The 16,835-nt window shown below is 40.0% G+C and overlaps 3 protein-coding genes across 3 annotated transcripts; 1 reads left to right on the top strand and 2 right to left on the bottom strand.

Moving 5' to 3' along the window:
- Positions 1-1,045: 1,045 nt before the first annotated feature.
- On the bottom strand, positions 1,046-3,827 carry naa10 (N-alpha-acetyltransferase 10, NatA catalytic subuni). Its single transcript, XM_017430887.3, has 8 exons — positions 3,641-3,827; positions 3,388-3,486; positions 3,229-3,287; positions 3,096-3,141; positions 2,894-3,009; positions 2,705-2,749; positions 1,638-1,722; positions 1,046-1,536 (listed from the first exon to the last, which is right to left on the bottom strand). The coding sequence occupies exons 1-8, from the start codon at positions 3,659-3,661 to the stop codon at positions 1,354-1,356; spliced, it is 654 nt and encodes a 217-aa protein (XP_017286376.1). The 5' UTR covers positions 3,662-3,827; the 3' UTR covers positions 1,046-1,353.
- Positions 3,828-5,127: 1,300 nt separating this feature from the next.
- On the top strand, positions 5,128-12,238 carry zgc:158263 (ceramide kinase family protein). Its single transcript, XM_017430877.3, has 13 exons — positions 5,128-5,502; positions 6,681-6,776; positions 6,905-7,042; positions 7,198-7,326; positions 7,421-7,484; positions 7,593-7,738; positions 7,821-7,895; positions 7,996-8,148; positions 9,602-9,707; positions 10,595-10,698; positions 10,812-11,008; positions 11,100-11,398; positions 11,565-12,238. The coding sequence occupies exons 1-13, from the start codon at positions 5,379-5,381 to the stop codon at positions 11,662-11,664; spliced, it is 1,731 nt and encodes a 576-aa protein (XP_017286366.1). The 5' UTR covers positions 5,128-5,378; the 3' UTR covers positions 11,665-12,238.
- Positions 12,239-12,944: 706 nt separating this feature from the next.
- LOC108244581 (glucose-6-phosphate 1-dehydrogenase) lies at positions 12,945-16,734 on the bottom strand. Its single transcript, XM_017430897.3, has 12 exons — positions 16,016-16,734; positions 15,445-15,482; positions 15,186-15,294; positions 14,888-15,105; positions 14,652-14,810; positions 14,411-14,536; positions 14,235-14,328; positions 13,956-14,142; positions 13,604-13,839; positions 13,445-13,521; positions 13,219-13,311; positions 12,945-13,127 (listed from the first exon to the last, which is right to left on the bottom strand). Exons 1-12 carry the CDS (start codon positions 16,244-16,246, stop codon positions 13,037-13,039), a joined length of 1,659 nt encoding a protein of 552 aa, XP_017286386.2. The 5' UTR covers positions 16,247-16,734; the 3' UTR covers positions 12,945-13,036.
- Between the last annotated feature and the right edge of the window lie 101 nt (positions 16,735-16,835).

Genomic DNA, 16,835 nt, shown 5'->3' on the forward strand with positions numbered 1-16,835 from the left:
CTGCTTGAGAAGTTTCAGTACAAGACGCCGTAATGGTGGCACCTGAAGAGCCTAGTATTTTATCAGGTGGTAATCATTTGGAGAAGTTTGAGACCCACTGTATGTCATGGTGTATTCTGATCCCACCTCTAGGAGACACTAAAGGTCATTCATTTTTGAAGTTCATTTATTTAGCCTTTTATTCTTTCCAAGGTTAGTTTGGTGATTAGTAGTACTACCTCCCCATGCACACACAGGTTTTATTAAGGTACTGAGACGTTCTTTAACAATTCATTACCAAATTTTAAAGTCATCCATTTATCTTTAAATATAAATCTTAGGTTATTTGAGGATTCTTAGCTGACTGTAGGTCTGAGCGTGCATGCTCTGTGTACTCTGTTGGGTTTCTCCTTAGGTCACCGTCCTACTTAATGTCTCACAAGTTTCTCTCTGCACTGCCTCCACATTTTGTTTTTAATTCTTTTATTTTCACATTGCCTCAAACAGCCACAGCATAACAAGACCTCTCTGATACGTTTTAGTAAGTAGGTCCTTAGTTGGATTCCAAAAAACTATTTTGATTTCTTCTGGTTGCAGAATAGTACTCCTGAAAATCTGCAGCTGTTTTTATAATCACGTTTTTCCACATTTCTTTAAATGCAGTGAGGTACTTGGCTCAGAGTGTAGCTTGACACCACTGCTCCATCACTTTTTATGAAGGCCATGTATATTTTTTTTACTTTTTTTGCCCCCACTACCTACACCTACCTTTGCAGACTTCTCAGGAAATTTAATATGAACATCCTGATCTGATGACTCAAGTTTTCTGACCATGAAACTTCTCGACTCAGTTTTTAGGTGTTGAATACAGTCTTTTGAAAAACATTGCTGGAAAACACCATGTTTAATGCTGTCTGCTCTTTCTGTTATGAAAAACTGAAAAAGAGCTAAATTTTATGCAGGAAAACTAACCTGTTTGAGGTTTTGATCTTATTGTAGTGCTGATATTTTATGTATTTTACAATATAAAAGGTTTTGTTTTTGTTCAGTAACTGGAGACCAAATGTCATGTTTGAATATTTTATTTGTAGTCACTTTGTTTATAAAGTAAAAGGTCCATGTTGTCTTCAACTGCAAAGATATTACAGACCTTTAGTTCTGAAAACACCAAAAAAATGACCAATTATTTTAGATTAATTTAGATAGCATATTGTTTTTAATCCAGGTCACTTCGTTCATCACAGCAGAAACAAAAATAAAAGAATTAAGAAGACTGGAAATGTGGCTTTGATGCACAAATAACTAGTCTGTAAAACCAGAAACAGCCACATACTGAGTTAAAAAATCTGCTTTAAAAAGATCTAAACGGCAGCGTCATTGTGAATCGGATGAAGAATCTTTAACGTCTGTGCTTTCTGTCGCCTCGCTGACTTCACTCAGCTCTTTGCTCTCTCCTCCGCTGTCCCTCTCGCTTTCTCTCTCCTGATCTCCGGAGCCCGATGGGCTCTGGCCAGACGGGGCCTCTTGACTCGAGACGCGGACTCCAGGTTTCCTCAGCTGCAGGAGGACGCAAAAGGGAGAGAAGACACCTTTCAGAACAAAACTCACCAAAAACACTGAAATAACCAGAGTGAAACCTTTCCGAGTGTTAAAGTCACCTCGTCAGCCATATGTGCCAGGTCTCTCTTCATGGCGTAGGCATCCTCTCCATCTGCATAATACTTCGGCTCTACTTCACTAATCCTGCGATGACACAACATGACACTTCAGTTAGAATATGTATTTGTGTGCATTTCCTTTTCCTTCAGTGTGACTAATATCTTTTTGTGCTTGTAAAAAATCTGTCAGGTTACAAAAACCCAAATCTAAAGTGAGTTTCCCACCTCCATTTACATAAAACATGGCTCCTCAGCTTCACAAACAGTCTTTTTATATAATCTTCTCAAGAGTAAATAATCATGACCACTGTTAACACAATGCCTGCCCCTTAACAGACCTTACAGTCCATCAATCGGAGAAGGGACGTGGCAAAGAAGAAATAGAAACCATCTGAACCTGTTTATAAGCTGAACATGTGCAACTTCTGACCCATTCAAACCCTGTAAGACCTGAAGAAACGTTTAACCTTTTTTTTCTCCCCAAACCCAAACATTTATTTGTGAAGTTTATGCAACTTGAGCACTGCACTATAATTTTAAAATGACACTAACAGTGATTATTAAAAAAAAAGATAAGATAAACATAAGATAAAAAAACCAAGGCTTCTATTGTTTCTACAAAAGCTGAAAATTACACAAAGTGAAGTTTTGCAGAAAAAAAAAAAAGTAGGTTTACTGTTTCAGCTATAAAGAGAGAACGACCACCACACCCTGACGTGCACCTCCTGTAAATACACACATCTAAGATGCAAACCACAACATGGAAATGCTCACACTGCTGCAAAAAGTATAAAACAGTCATTGTCACCAGTTTACAAAATGCTTCTCAGTATTAAAGATAGTTAGTGATATGTTTACAAAAGCTGCGTTCAGCCTTCAAGCTTTGTTTAGAACATCTTCACTTCTTATCAGCTGACATAAATGACTACTATGACCTAATAATAAAGTAACCTGCTGTTTGGGTCAGTGGGTTAATGGTTTTGCTCTTCTCAAGTCATAGCTGAAAGCAAACCGCATTCACATTTGTTTATCTTAGTAACAAGGGCTAGCACAAAAAATAAACTTACTGGAACTTGAGTGTGTTTGAGTAGAGATGCAGAGCCGCTCGGTTGCTGCAGTTGGGAGAAAACATCAGTAAATATCCAAAAACACACGACCACCGACACACACGCAGTCAGATTGTAAATGATTTACCCCAAGGGAAGCATCCACTAATCCAACTACACACAGAAAAGCATCATTATTAATAAAAGTACCTTTTGCGAACGTGAAGTGAGACATATTTAGCATTGAAGTTTTCAATCATGGCCCGGCTGGCCTGGTCCATCAGCTTCTGGGCCAGACCAAGACGTCTGTGGGATCGCTTTACTGCCTGAATAACACAAAAAAAAAATAGATGAGAGACACATTTCTGAGTGATATGCGACATGTAGTGTCATGTCACTTGTTCAAACTTACCAGTGATGTGATATGTCCATGAGGCACATCGTCTGGGTCCTCCTCCCTGAAAAAAAAAATAAAAAAACGAGATCGACAAACTTCACGCATCAGTTTTTGACCAAGTTTAGGAGATATGGTTACAGACACTCACATCTTTGCCAGGACATATCCCACAATTTTCCCATTTTCATCTTCAGCTATGTATGAAAGCTGAAAGAATGGGGAAAAACAGAGAGACACAGAGCATGAAACATGGATGGGCTTTACGTGACAGAAACAAGCATGCCATAGAGCCAGGAGACTGAATCACCTGAGGCCAGGACAATCCGTGATAAAAGTAGTATTTCATTTGGTAGTTTTCTGGAAGACATAGCAAGTTACAGTGCTGCATGTTCATGAGGTCCTCCGGCTACAAGAGATTAAAAACATAAATGCACAAACGTCATAAAATGCATTCAGCGAAAATATACCAGGTAAAATGCTGGGCGAAGCCGGCAGAGTTAGCTTAGCAATAACGGTGGCTAAAAAAGCGTGGCTGACGATAAGATTTTGAGTTTGCCTACCCTCGCGTTTCGTATATTCATCCTGTTAGTTGGATTCTAACCACCCTCAAGAAAATAACCTCAAATTATATTGTTCAAATTAAACTATTCATAATAACCAAGCAACTGAATTTAAAGGGTCTTGCTTCGCTAGCAAGCTAAATCGACTTGCTAGCATGAAGGGAGGAGAGACTACGCATGCGAGAAAAGTGACATGTATTTCCGGTCACTATATCCTAGGACTTCACAATAAAAGTATTTAACGCACTTCTTGTGGTGGGAACAATGCCATGCCGTACTGCACGTCGATTTTATTTTGAAAAATACTTACACAGCGATTACATCCACAGATGAAGTAGTCAACACCTTGGTACAATTTTATGACTATTACTATTATCTTCGTTATAAATACTATATATTTTACCCGATTAAATTTTTCTGAAAGTTTAGTCTATTTGCTCTTGATATTGAAACTGGTATAAAATGGGTTTAATAATCTATGAGAACAGTATAAACCACAAAATTTTTTTTTTCTAAACTTAGTTATCAAAACTATATAAATTAATAAATAAATAATGTGTCAAAAATAAGATTTAAGAAGGGTTAAGTATGTAGTTTATCTCAAAACCCCATTTCCTCTAGATTTTAGTCCTGCTAAAGGATTTGCTGACATCAGGACAAGGCTGGAGATCACTCTGTCATGCTGATTGAGTTAGAATAGCAGGTTGGATGTGTTACAAGGAGGGGTGTGCTTTAAAGCACTGTTCTTCTTCTATTAACCACAGTTACCTGTGAGGAAAGACAGGCAGCTTTGAAAAAAAAAAGCAGGTTTTACAGGCAAGGATTTGCTACAAGTAATACTGCTTCTATATAAATTAACCATTTATTGGATCGTTAAAAAATTAAAGGAGAGAGGTTCAGTTGTTGTAAAATAAATCAGTTACATAAAATACAAAAAAATAATATTTTGCTGATAACACATTTGTCTGGTTTCAAAAAGTCTCTGATCTATTTTATGCAATTAATCAGTTCAAGTGGGTAAAGAAAATGGATGAAATATATCAGTTTTAGTTGACCCTTATTTTGAAATGGCATATTAAAATGGCCTATTAAAGAAAGAACTTGTTTTATACAGTTGCACAATATGTTTCACAAGACATATGATCAGTTAAATATGCTGCGAACCGTCTTGTTTTGCAATGAGTGAAACAAACAATACAAAGTTTGATGAAACACAACCCAAGACTGACTCCCATTATTCTAACACAACATACACAATGGGTTTTTTTTAAACTCATAATATAGAATATATTTGGTCTTCATTTTTGTTGTGATATTTGTAGCAAGTATACCATGTTTCATGAAGAAATGGATATGATTTCTCAAAAACTCAAGGTAAACTGCCTCAGTCCTTCAGGTAAACCTCCATCCAATCAGCTGCGACATGCAAATTGAGCAGGTGTCATAAGGTGGAGGGAGGGAGCGGAGAGGATATTTTTAGAATAAACATTCGTTGTCAGGTGGTGGTGGCGACAACACTTTAACCTGAACGTGTTTGATGAAGACAAACAAAAAAGATTCAGAGGAGAACTTCCACATGTCCTATAAAAACAGAAGGACTTGGACAGATTGTTGACTGAAGACTTGGCAGCCGGCACTTCTATCTTCCTCTCAGAAATGTAAAAGTTATGGATGTAAAACGGGAATAGGAGGGTGTTTTAGGACGTGACAATATTGTGAGGAGAAGCACCTTGTTCAGATGGAGACGGACCTGAGACTGGAGTCGAGTCTGTGGGTCGGAAACAAGAGATACCTGGCTGTCCTGACAGGCTGGCATTTCAAATGGACCGAGACAGACAAGAAGAATCGGGACAAGAAAACAGGTGAGTGAAGCAGAAACTGTATGGCACTGAAGCCAAACAAGCTCAGCACACACAGACAGATACTAAATAAATAAAATACAGCATTACTCTGCTTTCTATTTGTCTAGTTAATCATGAATTAACAACAGCAAACAATGAATAAATCATTTAAAGACAATAAAGCTACAACCTGCTCTTTAAACACTGAATTTTCTCACTGTATTTAGTTCTTACTAGTAAACCTAAAGACAATCAAAGGAAATAAATTTTTGCTCCAATTTCTGGCAACTTCGTATAGGGAGTGCTATCATAACTGCATGCAGAAAACGTGAAGAACAAGTTGAACAGCACCAACAAGACACATGAGAAACAGTTTATACAAAACACAAACAGGAAAAATGCACACACACACACACGTTGCCTACAAGACTATGCTGACAATGGCTTTTTTTTTTCACCAAAAATCTCTCCAAGTATTTGACCTTTAACCTCCAAAGAGAAGAAAAATGGAGGGGCTTTTAATCTGAAATTACAAAAGACAAACACATTGCCAACAAATATATACAATATATGCTTCATTTTAAGTTATATATACATTTTACCACAACATATCTGTGGCGTGAGTCTAAAATTAGTGGCACTTTTAACTGAACTCAGACAGACATATAGTAGGAAAGTCCCTCCTTTTAGGTGTGCTGGTCAGCCAGTCTTTTTTCAAACAAACAATGGTTTCATACAAACCAAGCTTACTTTGTATAAACCAGGAAAGACTGACACTGATGCAATATAACCAGTGCAACTGTCCTTTATTATGAAATGGCTGAGAAAAAAAAAGGTTTTATAAATACAAGACCTTTTTTTTCCTGTTTTATGTCAAAATGCCTTGGCAGTGAGATAACCAAATGGAATTCATGCACACTGGATTCTTCTTTCAGATGTAATTTTACTCACGGTACAGGTGAAATACATATACTGTGGGCTCTTGTGGAAGTGAATTTGACACCCATGCTGTATATCGATAGGTTTCAATAATTTGAGGCTTAAAGTGATTTAATTTTGTGTATGGGTTCCTGTGATAAAGCATACCCTGTTGCCTGCTGAATTCCAGGATTATTAGTCCTCTGTGACTCTGAAAGCAACTCATCAGGTACAGAAAGGACGAACGGATGGATGTCTTTAATTGTATGCATGTATTAAAGTTTCAGTGCCTGTGGCCGAGGTGGTTGGAGTGGAGGAAGGCCGAGTGGAGATCCTGCCTCGCAAGTCCGTGGAAGATACAGACAAAGACTTTACAGGTGCAGTCACATCACAGTTTTCCCTTGCAGACCACTTTCACCTGCTTGTTGCTCAGTAATGACACAACTGTTGACTGCAACGGTGTCAGTTGTAACCGTTAACCTTCTTATCTGTCGTTTGCTTTCAGTTTTCTATGTGAAGCGTAGCAGCACCAGGAACTCCTATGGGTTGCTCTGGAGACTGGGCCGGACCCAGTTCAGCTGTCCCAGTCGGGTCCTAAGAGACCAGTGGACAAAACAGCTAAAGACCGCTGTCAAAACACACAGTAAGGATGGATTAGACGTTAAGGGACTGAGCTACAATAGAGCTTCTCCAAGATGGACATTCATATTTTTAAAGTTTGACAACCTTCAGATTGTCGATCTGTCGCATGTTAAAGATGATCCAGCTAAACTGTAACATCTTGAATCTACCTTTCAGGTCCCTTGCGACCACATAGGCTGTTGGTGTTCATCAATCCGTATGGAGGAAAAAAGAAAGGAAGACAGCTCTATCATTCTCTGGTAGCCCCTCTGTTTGAGCTGGCTGATATAAGCTCACATGTAATAGGTGAACTCGTTTTTTCCTAACTCACACACTGGTTTCAAAATATCTAATCTGCTTGGTCATCAAACCAATTTGAATCCTAATATGTACTGTTTAGTGACTGAACGGGCAAACCAGGCCAGAGATCACCTCCTTAAGAAAGATCTGACAGGCTTTGATGGGTGAGAGCTGCCAGCACTGTCTTGTAAACACTGCGGTGAGCGAGCATTATAAAGCCTGGTGGCAGGCGTGCTCATGTAACAGAAACTCTTCTGTTTGCTTTTTGACAGTGTGGTGTGTGTGGGTGGAGATGGCATGTTCAGTGAAATACTCCATGGTGTGATTGGGCGCACGCAGCAAGAGGCAGGCGTTTGTGAGAACAATCCTGCTGTCACTTTGCAGCCGTGTCCACTTCATATTGGCATCATCCCTGCAGGTCCTTGTTGTGAAGCTGAAGTCGTGGTGTTGGGTTTTTAAGGATGTGACACGAGTGTTCTGATTTCATTTACCTGATGCAGGTTCCACAGACTGCGTGTGCTATGCCACAGGGGGAGTGATCGACCCTGTAACTTCAGCTTTGCACATTATCGTTGGTAAGAAGAGGGTTTCTTTTAAATACAGCACTATGCCATTGTTTTGTTGACTTCCTGCTTTGCACATTTAAACACTTTGATATCCCACAACACCTTGCAGGAGACTCTCAGCCTTTAGATGTGTGTTCAGTCCATTATGGCTCTGGGTTGGTGCGCTACTCGGTGTCTCTGGTGGGCTATGGCTTCTATGGAGATGTACTGTCGGAGAGTGAAAAACACCGCTGGATGGGACCTGTTAGATATGACTACTCAGGTCTGGATGGATTTTTCATTAAAAAAAATATATATATATATAAATTAACTTTCCTCGGAGGAATGCATGTTGCCTGCCACCTTTCGTGCCACAGTTTTATACAAAGATTTTATCAATCAGTTAGCGCTCAGAGTCTCTGTTGTGTATGACTCTCAGCAACTACCACACCAAATTTTAGCTCAATATCTGTAAAATCAACAGAGTTATGAACATTTTGTGTTTGCTAAGGTTGATTAGTTGAGGTGGCCATTTTGAATCAGGTGACTGACTCCATGCTTAAAAAATTTAGATGATATTAAAGTGTTTATTTTATTTTTAATAGGATATATAGGATTTATTTAACTGAGTTTCTGTGGAGCAGTTATGAGTAGTCAGTATCTTACCTGTGGTAAACACCAATCTCAGTTTGGACAATTAAACAGAGGCTATTACAGGAGAGTCAAACTAACCACCATTTAGAAGAGGGCACAATTAAGAGTAGATTTCCACAATTTACCAGAAATTTGTTGGAACTGGAGAGTCTCCGTAACAGCTCCATAACACACTGCATCATTTTAGAGATTTATTTACAATAAAGCTTATAGTTATTTACACTGAAGACCAAGTTGGCTGAAGTCCATTACCAAATAACTTTATATGTGAAGCATGTGTTGCAAAATGAAACGTGTTTAGCATGACCGGAAACAGAAACTATCTGATGCAAAAGCAACTCAGTGAAAAAGCAAAAAACAACAACAAAAAGAAAAAATCGCAGTTCAAACAAACATACCTTAACGGATTTTTCTCTGCTTTACTTTACCACCATTATGCTATTGTGCTCTATAGGTTCAGTTTTAAAGTCCATATTTCACACTCAATCATTTCTGGTTACTGACCTAAACAGACAGAATAAATAACCACTGACATCTTTGTGAATAACTGTCTAATGCAAAACTAACAGCGGCTTAAAGGTTCATAAAATAGTGAACCATTTTAATATTTTTAAGACTGGAGTTGTTTTAGGATGGTAGCAATCCACTTTAGCCCTGGCTCTGCTCAGACCAGCTGTTAATTTGACTATCCAGTCAGAACTGACATTTATTTATTCAAACTGAGGTCATTCAGAGAGATCTTTACTCCAGAGATAATGGCTGCTGAAAACCTTTCTACCATACCTCACTTCAAAAAAATCCAAACTATTCCTTTAAGTTGTTTTAGCTTGTGGACACGGGCCCTCTGAGTAGCTGTAAGCATCCTTGGTGATTTTCCAGTTTGCTCTGACTGCTGTCTAACTGCATCTGTGACACATACAACTAACTCCACCCATACACAGCGTGGTTTATTACTGCTATGTAACCAAATTTAAACTGTTTAATGTGGCCCGTGACTTCCTTTTTTTTTAAAAAAAAAAAGATTGTACCACTGTTGCTGCACAGTTTTAGCTAACTGGATGCCATTTGTTGTTGTTGTTTAGGTACACTGGTGTATCTGAGCAACAGGAGCTACGCAGGAACAGTTCATTATCTGCCAGCAGACCCACTGCTCTCCAGCCCCAGAGACAAAACACGCTGCCTCTCAGGGTAAAAGACCAGCTGTTGACAAGCACACAAAATTACATCAATAACTGCATGCAATTATTTTAAGAAAGAAAGCTGCACCAACTTGATGTTTTAACATCTTATAACTAAAGCAGCGCAAATGTGGTAAATGTTGTGCAGACTCTACTTCTCCATATTGGTGCAAGCACCCACTGTTTATTACATGCATGTCACTACTTCTGATATCTCCTGTGTCAAAGGCGTGAATTTAACCAGGAGTAACGCTGCCTCTGTTTCCTCCGAGATGCAACCGTCACTGGGCCATAAAAGAAGCAAACAAATTTCACACTAAAACTAAAAGAGCAACGATCACAACACAGTCAGAAGTGGTGCAGTAAGATCAAAACACCACATGAACTTTAAGATATAACTAAAGAAAGCGCAGTGTGAAGGCTGAGTGCTGAATAGGGTTGCAGAAATTTCTGAAGAAGCGGGAACTGAGTTGTTAAAAGAAGCAGAACATTAGCTAAAAACGAAAAGGACCAAAACACTAGCCAAATGTTTAAAAAAACAAAACGTTAACAAATAGCCAAAAGTAGCAAAAGGTTAGCTAAAAGTAGCAAAAGGCTAGCCAAAAGAAGCAGAAGGCTAGCTAAAAGCAGCTTAAGAGTCCCAGCCTGCAGTGGGGCCTCAGGTGTTGGATGGATCTTAAGCAGAGTAAGAACCCTGACAGGAGGAACCTGATCTAGATGAAAGGTGAGACTCAGCCTTCAGTCTGTTGTAGTCTTTGTCTGTGGGATCTGTCACTGGCTGTCAACAAAGAGTTCATAATGATATAGTAAATAGGTGTCAAAGTTGGGCTTTTCTTTTTGATTTGTTCACAGAGTTTGGGTAGAGTGAAACTCTGTTTGTTCTTTATGTGTGTTTAGGTGTGGGGTGTGCGCCAGAAGCACCGAAAGACTTTTCCCCAACTCTTCAGATTCGGGCTCCCTGTACAGCTCCTACTCCGGACAGCTCAGTACTGAATCAGAGGGTAATAACACAAACAGGGTTTATCTTTTTTTTTTTTTTTTTTACCTTAAAGCAATAGCCCAGATCTTTTCTTTTGTATAATGTAGAATCCTGTCATCCTGTTTGTCCCCTCAGGTGAGTGGGTGACTGTGGAGGGCAGGTTCAAGTGTGTGTCTCTCACATGTATGTCCAGCTCATGTGCCAGAAGTCCTCTGGGCCTCTCACCCTCTGCCCACCTGGCAGACGGAACAGGAGACCTCATCCTGGTCTGGAACACTCACCCCCTGAGCTTTCTCAAGTTCCTTCACAGGCACACAAACTCTCAGGACCGGGTATGGGGTTTGAATGTGAAAACACAACTTAGTTAAAAAAATATATATATTAAAAACTCAGAGCTAATTGTTCTTTTCTACTTTTTCCTAGTTTGACTTTCCGTTTGTGGAGGTCCATCGTGTGAAGGCGGTGCGTTTCTGTCTGGCAGGAGCCACCGAGGAAGGAGAACATGAAGAATTTGGAAGCCTTAGCGCTGCGGCGGATGGAGGAGCAAGTGGCTGCGTGGATGCCGGAGGCAGAAACGGGTCTCAGCCTCACCTGGAGCAAATGAGAAATGAGGAGAAAACAGTGACTCCGTTCATGTGCTGTCTGTGCTGCAGAAAAGCTCCTGATGTGTCAGTCTGGAACTGCGACGGAGAGATTCTGCCTTTCACTAACATCTCCTGCAAGTAAGAAAATGTGACTCATCTCAAATTAACTTTACTCTTTTTTTTTTTTTTTTCTGTAATTGAGGTCAAACATCTTTCCAGTCGTACACACTTAAAAAACAATAGTCCAGTGTGTGGCAGTGTTTTTTATGTCATCATCTTGGGTTTTTTTCACTGTGTTTACCAGGATTCACGGCCAGTTGGTGCGTCTGTACGCCCGAGGCATTGAGGACATAGCTTCCATCAGGAGCTGCAGTCAGGAGACGGGCGACTGCTGTGGAACATGAACTCTACATGAATTATCTCAATTTTGGATAAAGAGGAAACAAAAATCAAGTATGGAACATGAGTGATGCAAATGTAAGAAAACAGCCAGCTGCAGTCTCTCATTGCCAAAGAGTTTATGGTGTTTCAGGTTCTTTTATACACTCAATGTAATAATGGGGAAAAAAAGTATTTATTACTGTTACATGTATTTATGTGTGCGTGTATTGTTAGTCTCCTACACATATCCATGACGGACATTTTTTTGGTCCAGAACCCATTTAATCTGTTACTGTACACTGTGTGTGCTGGTTCTAGGTCTGGGACTTTTTTTAATCCAGTTTTCCTCGTAAATAAGCAAAAACATCAACAACTTCTCTTTTGTTGCACATCAACGGTCATGCAGTGAGAGCATTTAGTTCTAATTCAAACAAAACTAAGGTATTATAAAACAATAAGCAGTGGACACTGTGCTCTTCATCCCTGTTTTCTGTAGATTTATAGAACATTTATATTGACCCAATAAAAGGAGAAAAAAGAAGAACAGCAGTCCACATGTGTTTAAACACATGCTTGCCTTTTCTGTTCTTCCCACAACTTTCCGAGTCCCGTATCACTGCTTGTGCTGTTATTGCTCAGTGTGTACACATTTGTGTGTCTGTGCGTGATTCCACTTATGCTGCACATTTGGTAAAGATAAGGTGGAGAGATCCCCCCCCAAAAAAACATAAATCTGGTGCAGGCATCTAATAAAATCCATTTTTTAGGGTAAACTGTTGCTAGGAATACTGTAATCTCAGAATTAGTTTTGTATAGTAAGAGATTTACAGTTGTTTACAGTTTTGATTCATCTTAAACACTTACCTGGAAGTAGGTCTTACCTGGAGAATGACATTTTAATGTGTCTTCTTTATAACCAGCTCAATGAGGCCTCCTGGTATAAATGCTACTTAGTTTAACTTGATGTGACTCATGTTTTGCATGATTATAGTTTAGTGACAACTGTAAACACAGGCCATAATATACATTTATTTAAACAATAGTACAATATAACTTTCTTTCTAATTTTGCCTATAAATCAAAGAGCTCGGTGGCAACGGTGTAATGGCAGCCTCACTTCTGTCAGCCTGTCCCAGGGCAGCTGGGGCTACAGTGTAGCTCACCACCATCAGTGTGTGGATGAATGGATGAATGGGTGAATGACTGATTGTATTGTGAAGCGCTTTGGGGTCCTTGGACTTGATAAAGTGCAATACAAGTGCAGGCCATTTACCATTTAAATGATTTTGGGACTGGTGCAGCAGTGACTGGAGCAATCTTTATTGACTGTAAAGTTTCATACAAAGCTTTTCATCATTATGTGAGTTTATGTGTGCATGAGTGAAACACAGAGCGTCAGGTGGAGTTGGGCTGCACCCACTTGTATGTTCCCTCATACTGGAATCCCACTTTCTTCATAAGATCGTCTGCTTCACTCGGACCACGACTATAGACACAAGAAAAGCAAAGAAATAGTTTAACCACTGTGAAGGACAATTCGCTTTAAATATTTATCTCTGTTTTATAAACCCCTCTACCTTCCATATGTGTAAGGAATAGGGGGTCTCTTTTCTCCCTCTAATTGGTGAAGGAGAGGGGTGAAGATTCTCCAGGCTTCTCGCAACTCATCACTGGGACACAAAAAAACGGAGAAGCTCAGATGAAAGCACAGAAAAATATTCATGCCCCCCATCTGGCAGGTCTGGTCTGCAGATTTCTTAAAATGTATTTTCTCAGCTAATATCAGTGAACGATGCCACCAACCTGCGGACAAAGTGCATTTGATTTCCACAGAAGACATCCAGTATCAGTCTTTCATAAGCATCTGGAAGCTTCACATTCTATAAAGAGATGTTAACCGTTAAAAACTACCAATAAGCTTATTTCAGCATTAAGGAAATAAGCAAGGAATGATTTGGGCACCTTGTATCTGCTCTTGTAGGTAAAGTCAAGCTCAGTCTCCTCTGGGCAGAAGTGAACCCCTGGCCTCTTGGTCATCATCTTCAGGTAAATGGCTTCATCTGGCTGAACCCGCACCACCAACTCGTTCCTTTGACAGCGTTCACCGAAGATGCCCCCCGGCACATCTGTGAACTGCAGACGCACTTCTGCTTTCCGCTCATTCAGAGCTTTACCGCAGCGCAGAACGAAAGGAACTCCTAAACAATAGTACAGTCAATGTACAGACAGATGATGAAAAAAACTAAAGGGCCTGTGATAAAATTTAAACTTTGAAAAAGTGAGGAAAAAAAAAAGAAAGTTGTAAGAGCCTCACCATCCCATCTTTCATTCTGAACATAAAGCACTGCAGTGGCAAAGGTTGGTGTGCAGGAGCCTTTTGGTACGGTAGGATCATCAAGGTAACCCTGCTTTGAGTGGCCTTCCCCATCAGGATCTCCATCATATTGACCAAGCACCACATCTGACATAGCAACAGGTGCTATGCACTTCAATACTTTCATCTATAACAACAAATGAAAAACACTTCTCTAAGTTTGTAATGAATTGATAATCTTATCACTGAAAACTATTCACTTCAAGTCTCTGATGCTACCTTCTCATCCCTCACATCGTCTGGACTGGTGGAGGCGGGTTTTTCCATTGCAACCAAACAGAGTATCTGGAGCAGATGGTTCTGCATGACATCTCTGCGTTACAAATGTCAGAAGTTGCGTCTGAGCAGGTTTACAGGGTAACAATGACGAAACAAATTCCTGGTACCTTCCTCACCGAATTATACCAAAGTCATTGAAGTATCCTCCACGTCCCTGAGTACCAAAGGGTTCCTTAAAGGTGATGACCACACAGGCCACACTGTTCCTGTTCCAGATGGGTCCGAAAATCCTGTTTCCAAACCTACAAGTAAGGAATAAAAATAGTTACGGTGTAAAGAAACAATGCATCTACATCAACCTTTTGAATTGCCTACTGTATGATTCAGTATTCAAATATGTGTGTTTTTGCTTGTTACCTAAGCACCATGAGGTTCTGGACCATCTCTTTTCCCAGGTAGTGATCTATCCGATAGATCTGGTCCTCTGTGAACAGTGCAGACAGGTGTCCCGACAGCTCCTGTGAGCTCTGGAGGTCCCGGCCAAATGGCTTCTCGACAATTAACCGGTTCCACCCTCTGCCATGAATAAAGCCGTTTAGAAAAACTGATCAAGCAGCTCATACGCCATCACTGATTTGCAAAAAGGCACCAACCTGCGGCTCATGCAGTGGTTTCTGATGTTTGTGCTGACATGGCGGTAGACAGTGGGCGGCAGTGCCAGGTAGAAGAGTCGGTTGGCGCTTGCTCCTCCTGGCAGAGATGACAGGTGGCTGTTGAGTCGGTCGAAGGAGCTGCCGTCATCATACCGGCCACTCAGATACGAGTTCTTACTGAAGAAAGCTGATAGACTCTTCCTGTCCTCATCTGTGACCTAACAGAAATCAGTCAGAGTTATCCTATAAACTCAGTCTGTGCTTGGACGTAAACACAGAGGAGCCTTAAATGTCCTACCTTCATGTAAGGCAGGCATGCTGCCTTAATGCCCTCCACAGTCAGGTTGGACCGGGCAAAACCCACAAAGTGTATATCATCTGGGAGCAGGGCATCTTTGAATAACCACCTAAACAACGGACAGTCAGTGAGAAGCAGTCATGTGGAACACTTTGGCCAAGGATCAAACTCCACGGAGCACAAAGTGACCAAACAAATTTTAAGCAATCTGCGGTCAGTTAATGTGTCGGTGAAGATTTTTATTTTTTTTTTTACTCACCATAAAGTTGGATAGATTTTCTTTTTAGCAAGATCTCCCTGTGCAAATAAAACCAAATTAAATCAAAAGCCGCTGAAGCTGTTCAGTGTGACACGGAATCAATCCAGAGTCCAAAGAACACATAAACTCTGGATAAGTGGTTAACGTGCAGAGGAGAGAACGGCTTGTTTGATTCTTCTGAAAAGGTTTGTGGAAAACACACAACTTGCAAAACTGCAAACCTTTTTAAAATAATTAAACAAGCCGTTCACTTCTCCACACTTTAACCACTTATCCAGAGTCCAAAGACCAGATAAACTCTGGATAAGTGGCTAAAGTGCAGAGACGTTAACGGCTTGTTTGATTATTTTAAAAAGTTTGTAGAAAACACTAAACTTGCAAAACCTTCCATTCTCTAATCATGGGACTTTTTGTTGACCTTTGGATCCCTATGACTTCTCTAAAACTCAATTTGATTCAGGAAGGTCAAAAACAATGACAAAAAAAAAGGTGACAGAGCATGACATTTATGCATGATTAAACACAAAAAAACCAAAACATCATTTCATGATGTTGTAAGACGTGCACTCACAGAAGCTCCCAGGATGATGAATATGTGCGTGCTGGAGGGACAGGACCGATCCTCTCCGTAGAGCTCCCTCCTGAGCTGTCCAAAAACCTCCGAATGAGTCAAAGGCTCGGTGCTCATCTTCTGGACAATCCGTTCTGGCTCTGCCCCTGACAGTGACCACTCGATTCCCCACCAGCTACAGGACACACATCCTGGTGCCTTGCAGAAATTAAAGTGACTCTTTGCTGCCATCTATTGTTGCAAAGCAAAAAAAAAAAAAAAAGATCTACGTCTCTAAGTCAGTGTAACCTCTGCTCTATAAAAACTGGGTGAGTGAGAGGGAAATCTAGACATTCCTCCAGATCAGGTTCGACAGTCCTGCCATTCCCTTAAAGTCACATTTCAGGTTTGGTCAAACACGAATGAAACATTTGTCAGGTTTTTGTCCGCCTCCTAAACCACACCTGTAAAGGTTACTCAGAATGACAAAGAAATTATTTCTATTTTAATACAGAGAGACGTCTTATCAACGCATAACATCTTGCTGGGTATTTTTACCAGGCTGTAAAATCAGTAATGATCTGCTTCATGAAGCCCTTCAAGGACGTTAACGTCACAGCGGCTTTGGATCCTGATTTATTATTTCCTTTTAACGTCACTAACTAAAATTATATCTTTCTTTCATTCCAACACAAGAAAAGTGATTGTATTTCATGTAAGTACGACACTATACAAACCACTAACATTATTTAAAATGCCAATAAATGTGAAATTGCTTTTTAAAGTCCTGACCTAAATGGTTAAGGTGAAAAGAACAAATTACAAAAGAAAAGCACTTACA

Source organism: Kryptolebias marmoratus, linkage group LG8 (assembly GCF_001649575.2).
Source record: "Kryptolebias marmoratus isolate JLee-2015 linkage group LG8, ASM164957v2, whole genome shotgun sequence".
Classification (NCBI taxonomy): Eukaryota; Metazoa; Chordata; class Actinopteri; order Cyprinodontiformes; family Rivulidae; genus Kryptolebias; species Kryptolebias marmoratus.

Excerpts from the sequence above, each read along its gene's own strand:
- naa10 (XM_017430887.3), bottom strand. The coding sequence starts at position 3,661 with ATGAATATACGAAACGCGAGG. Across the intron at positions 3,487-3,640 it reads TGAATATACGAAACGCGAGG|CCGGAGGACCTCATGAACAT; the intron begins GTAGGCAAACTC and ends AATCTCTTGTAG. Across the intron at positions 3,288-3,387 it reads ACGGATTGTCCTGGCCTCAG|CTTTCATACATAGCTGAAGA; the intron begins GTGATTCAGTCT and ends CCATTCTTTCAG.
- zgc:158263 (XM_017430877.3), top strand. The coding sequence starts at position 5,379 with ATGGAGACGGACCTGAGACTGGAGTCGAGTCTGTGGGTCGGAAACAAG. Across the intron at positions 7,739-7,820 it reads TATTGGCATCATCCCTGCAG|GTTCCACAGACTGCGTGTGC; the intron begins GTCCTTGTTGTG and ends TACCTGATGCAG. Across the intron at positions 8,149-9,601 it reads TGTTAGATATGACTACTCAG|GTACACTGGTGTATCTGAGC; the intron begins GTCTGGATGGAT and ends GTTGTTGTTTAG.
- LOC108244581 (XM_017430897.3), bottom strand. The coding sequence starts at position 16,246 with ATGGCAGCAAAGAGTCACTTTAATTTCTGCAAGGCACCAGGATGTGTG. Across the intron at positions 14,537-14,651 it reads CAGAACCTCATGGTGCTTAG|GTTTGGAAACAGGATTTTCG; the intron begins GTAACAAGCAAA and ends CCTTACTTGTAG. Across the intron at positions 13,522-13,603 it reads CCTACAAGAGCAGATACAAG|AATGTGAAGCTTCCAGATGC; the intron begins GTGCCCAAATCA and ends ATCTCTTTATAG.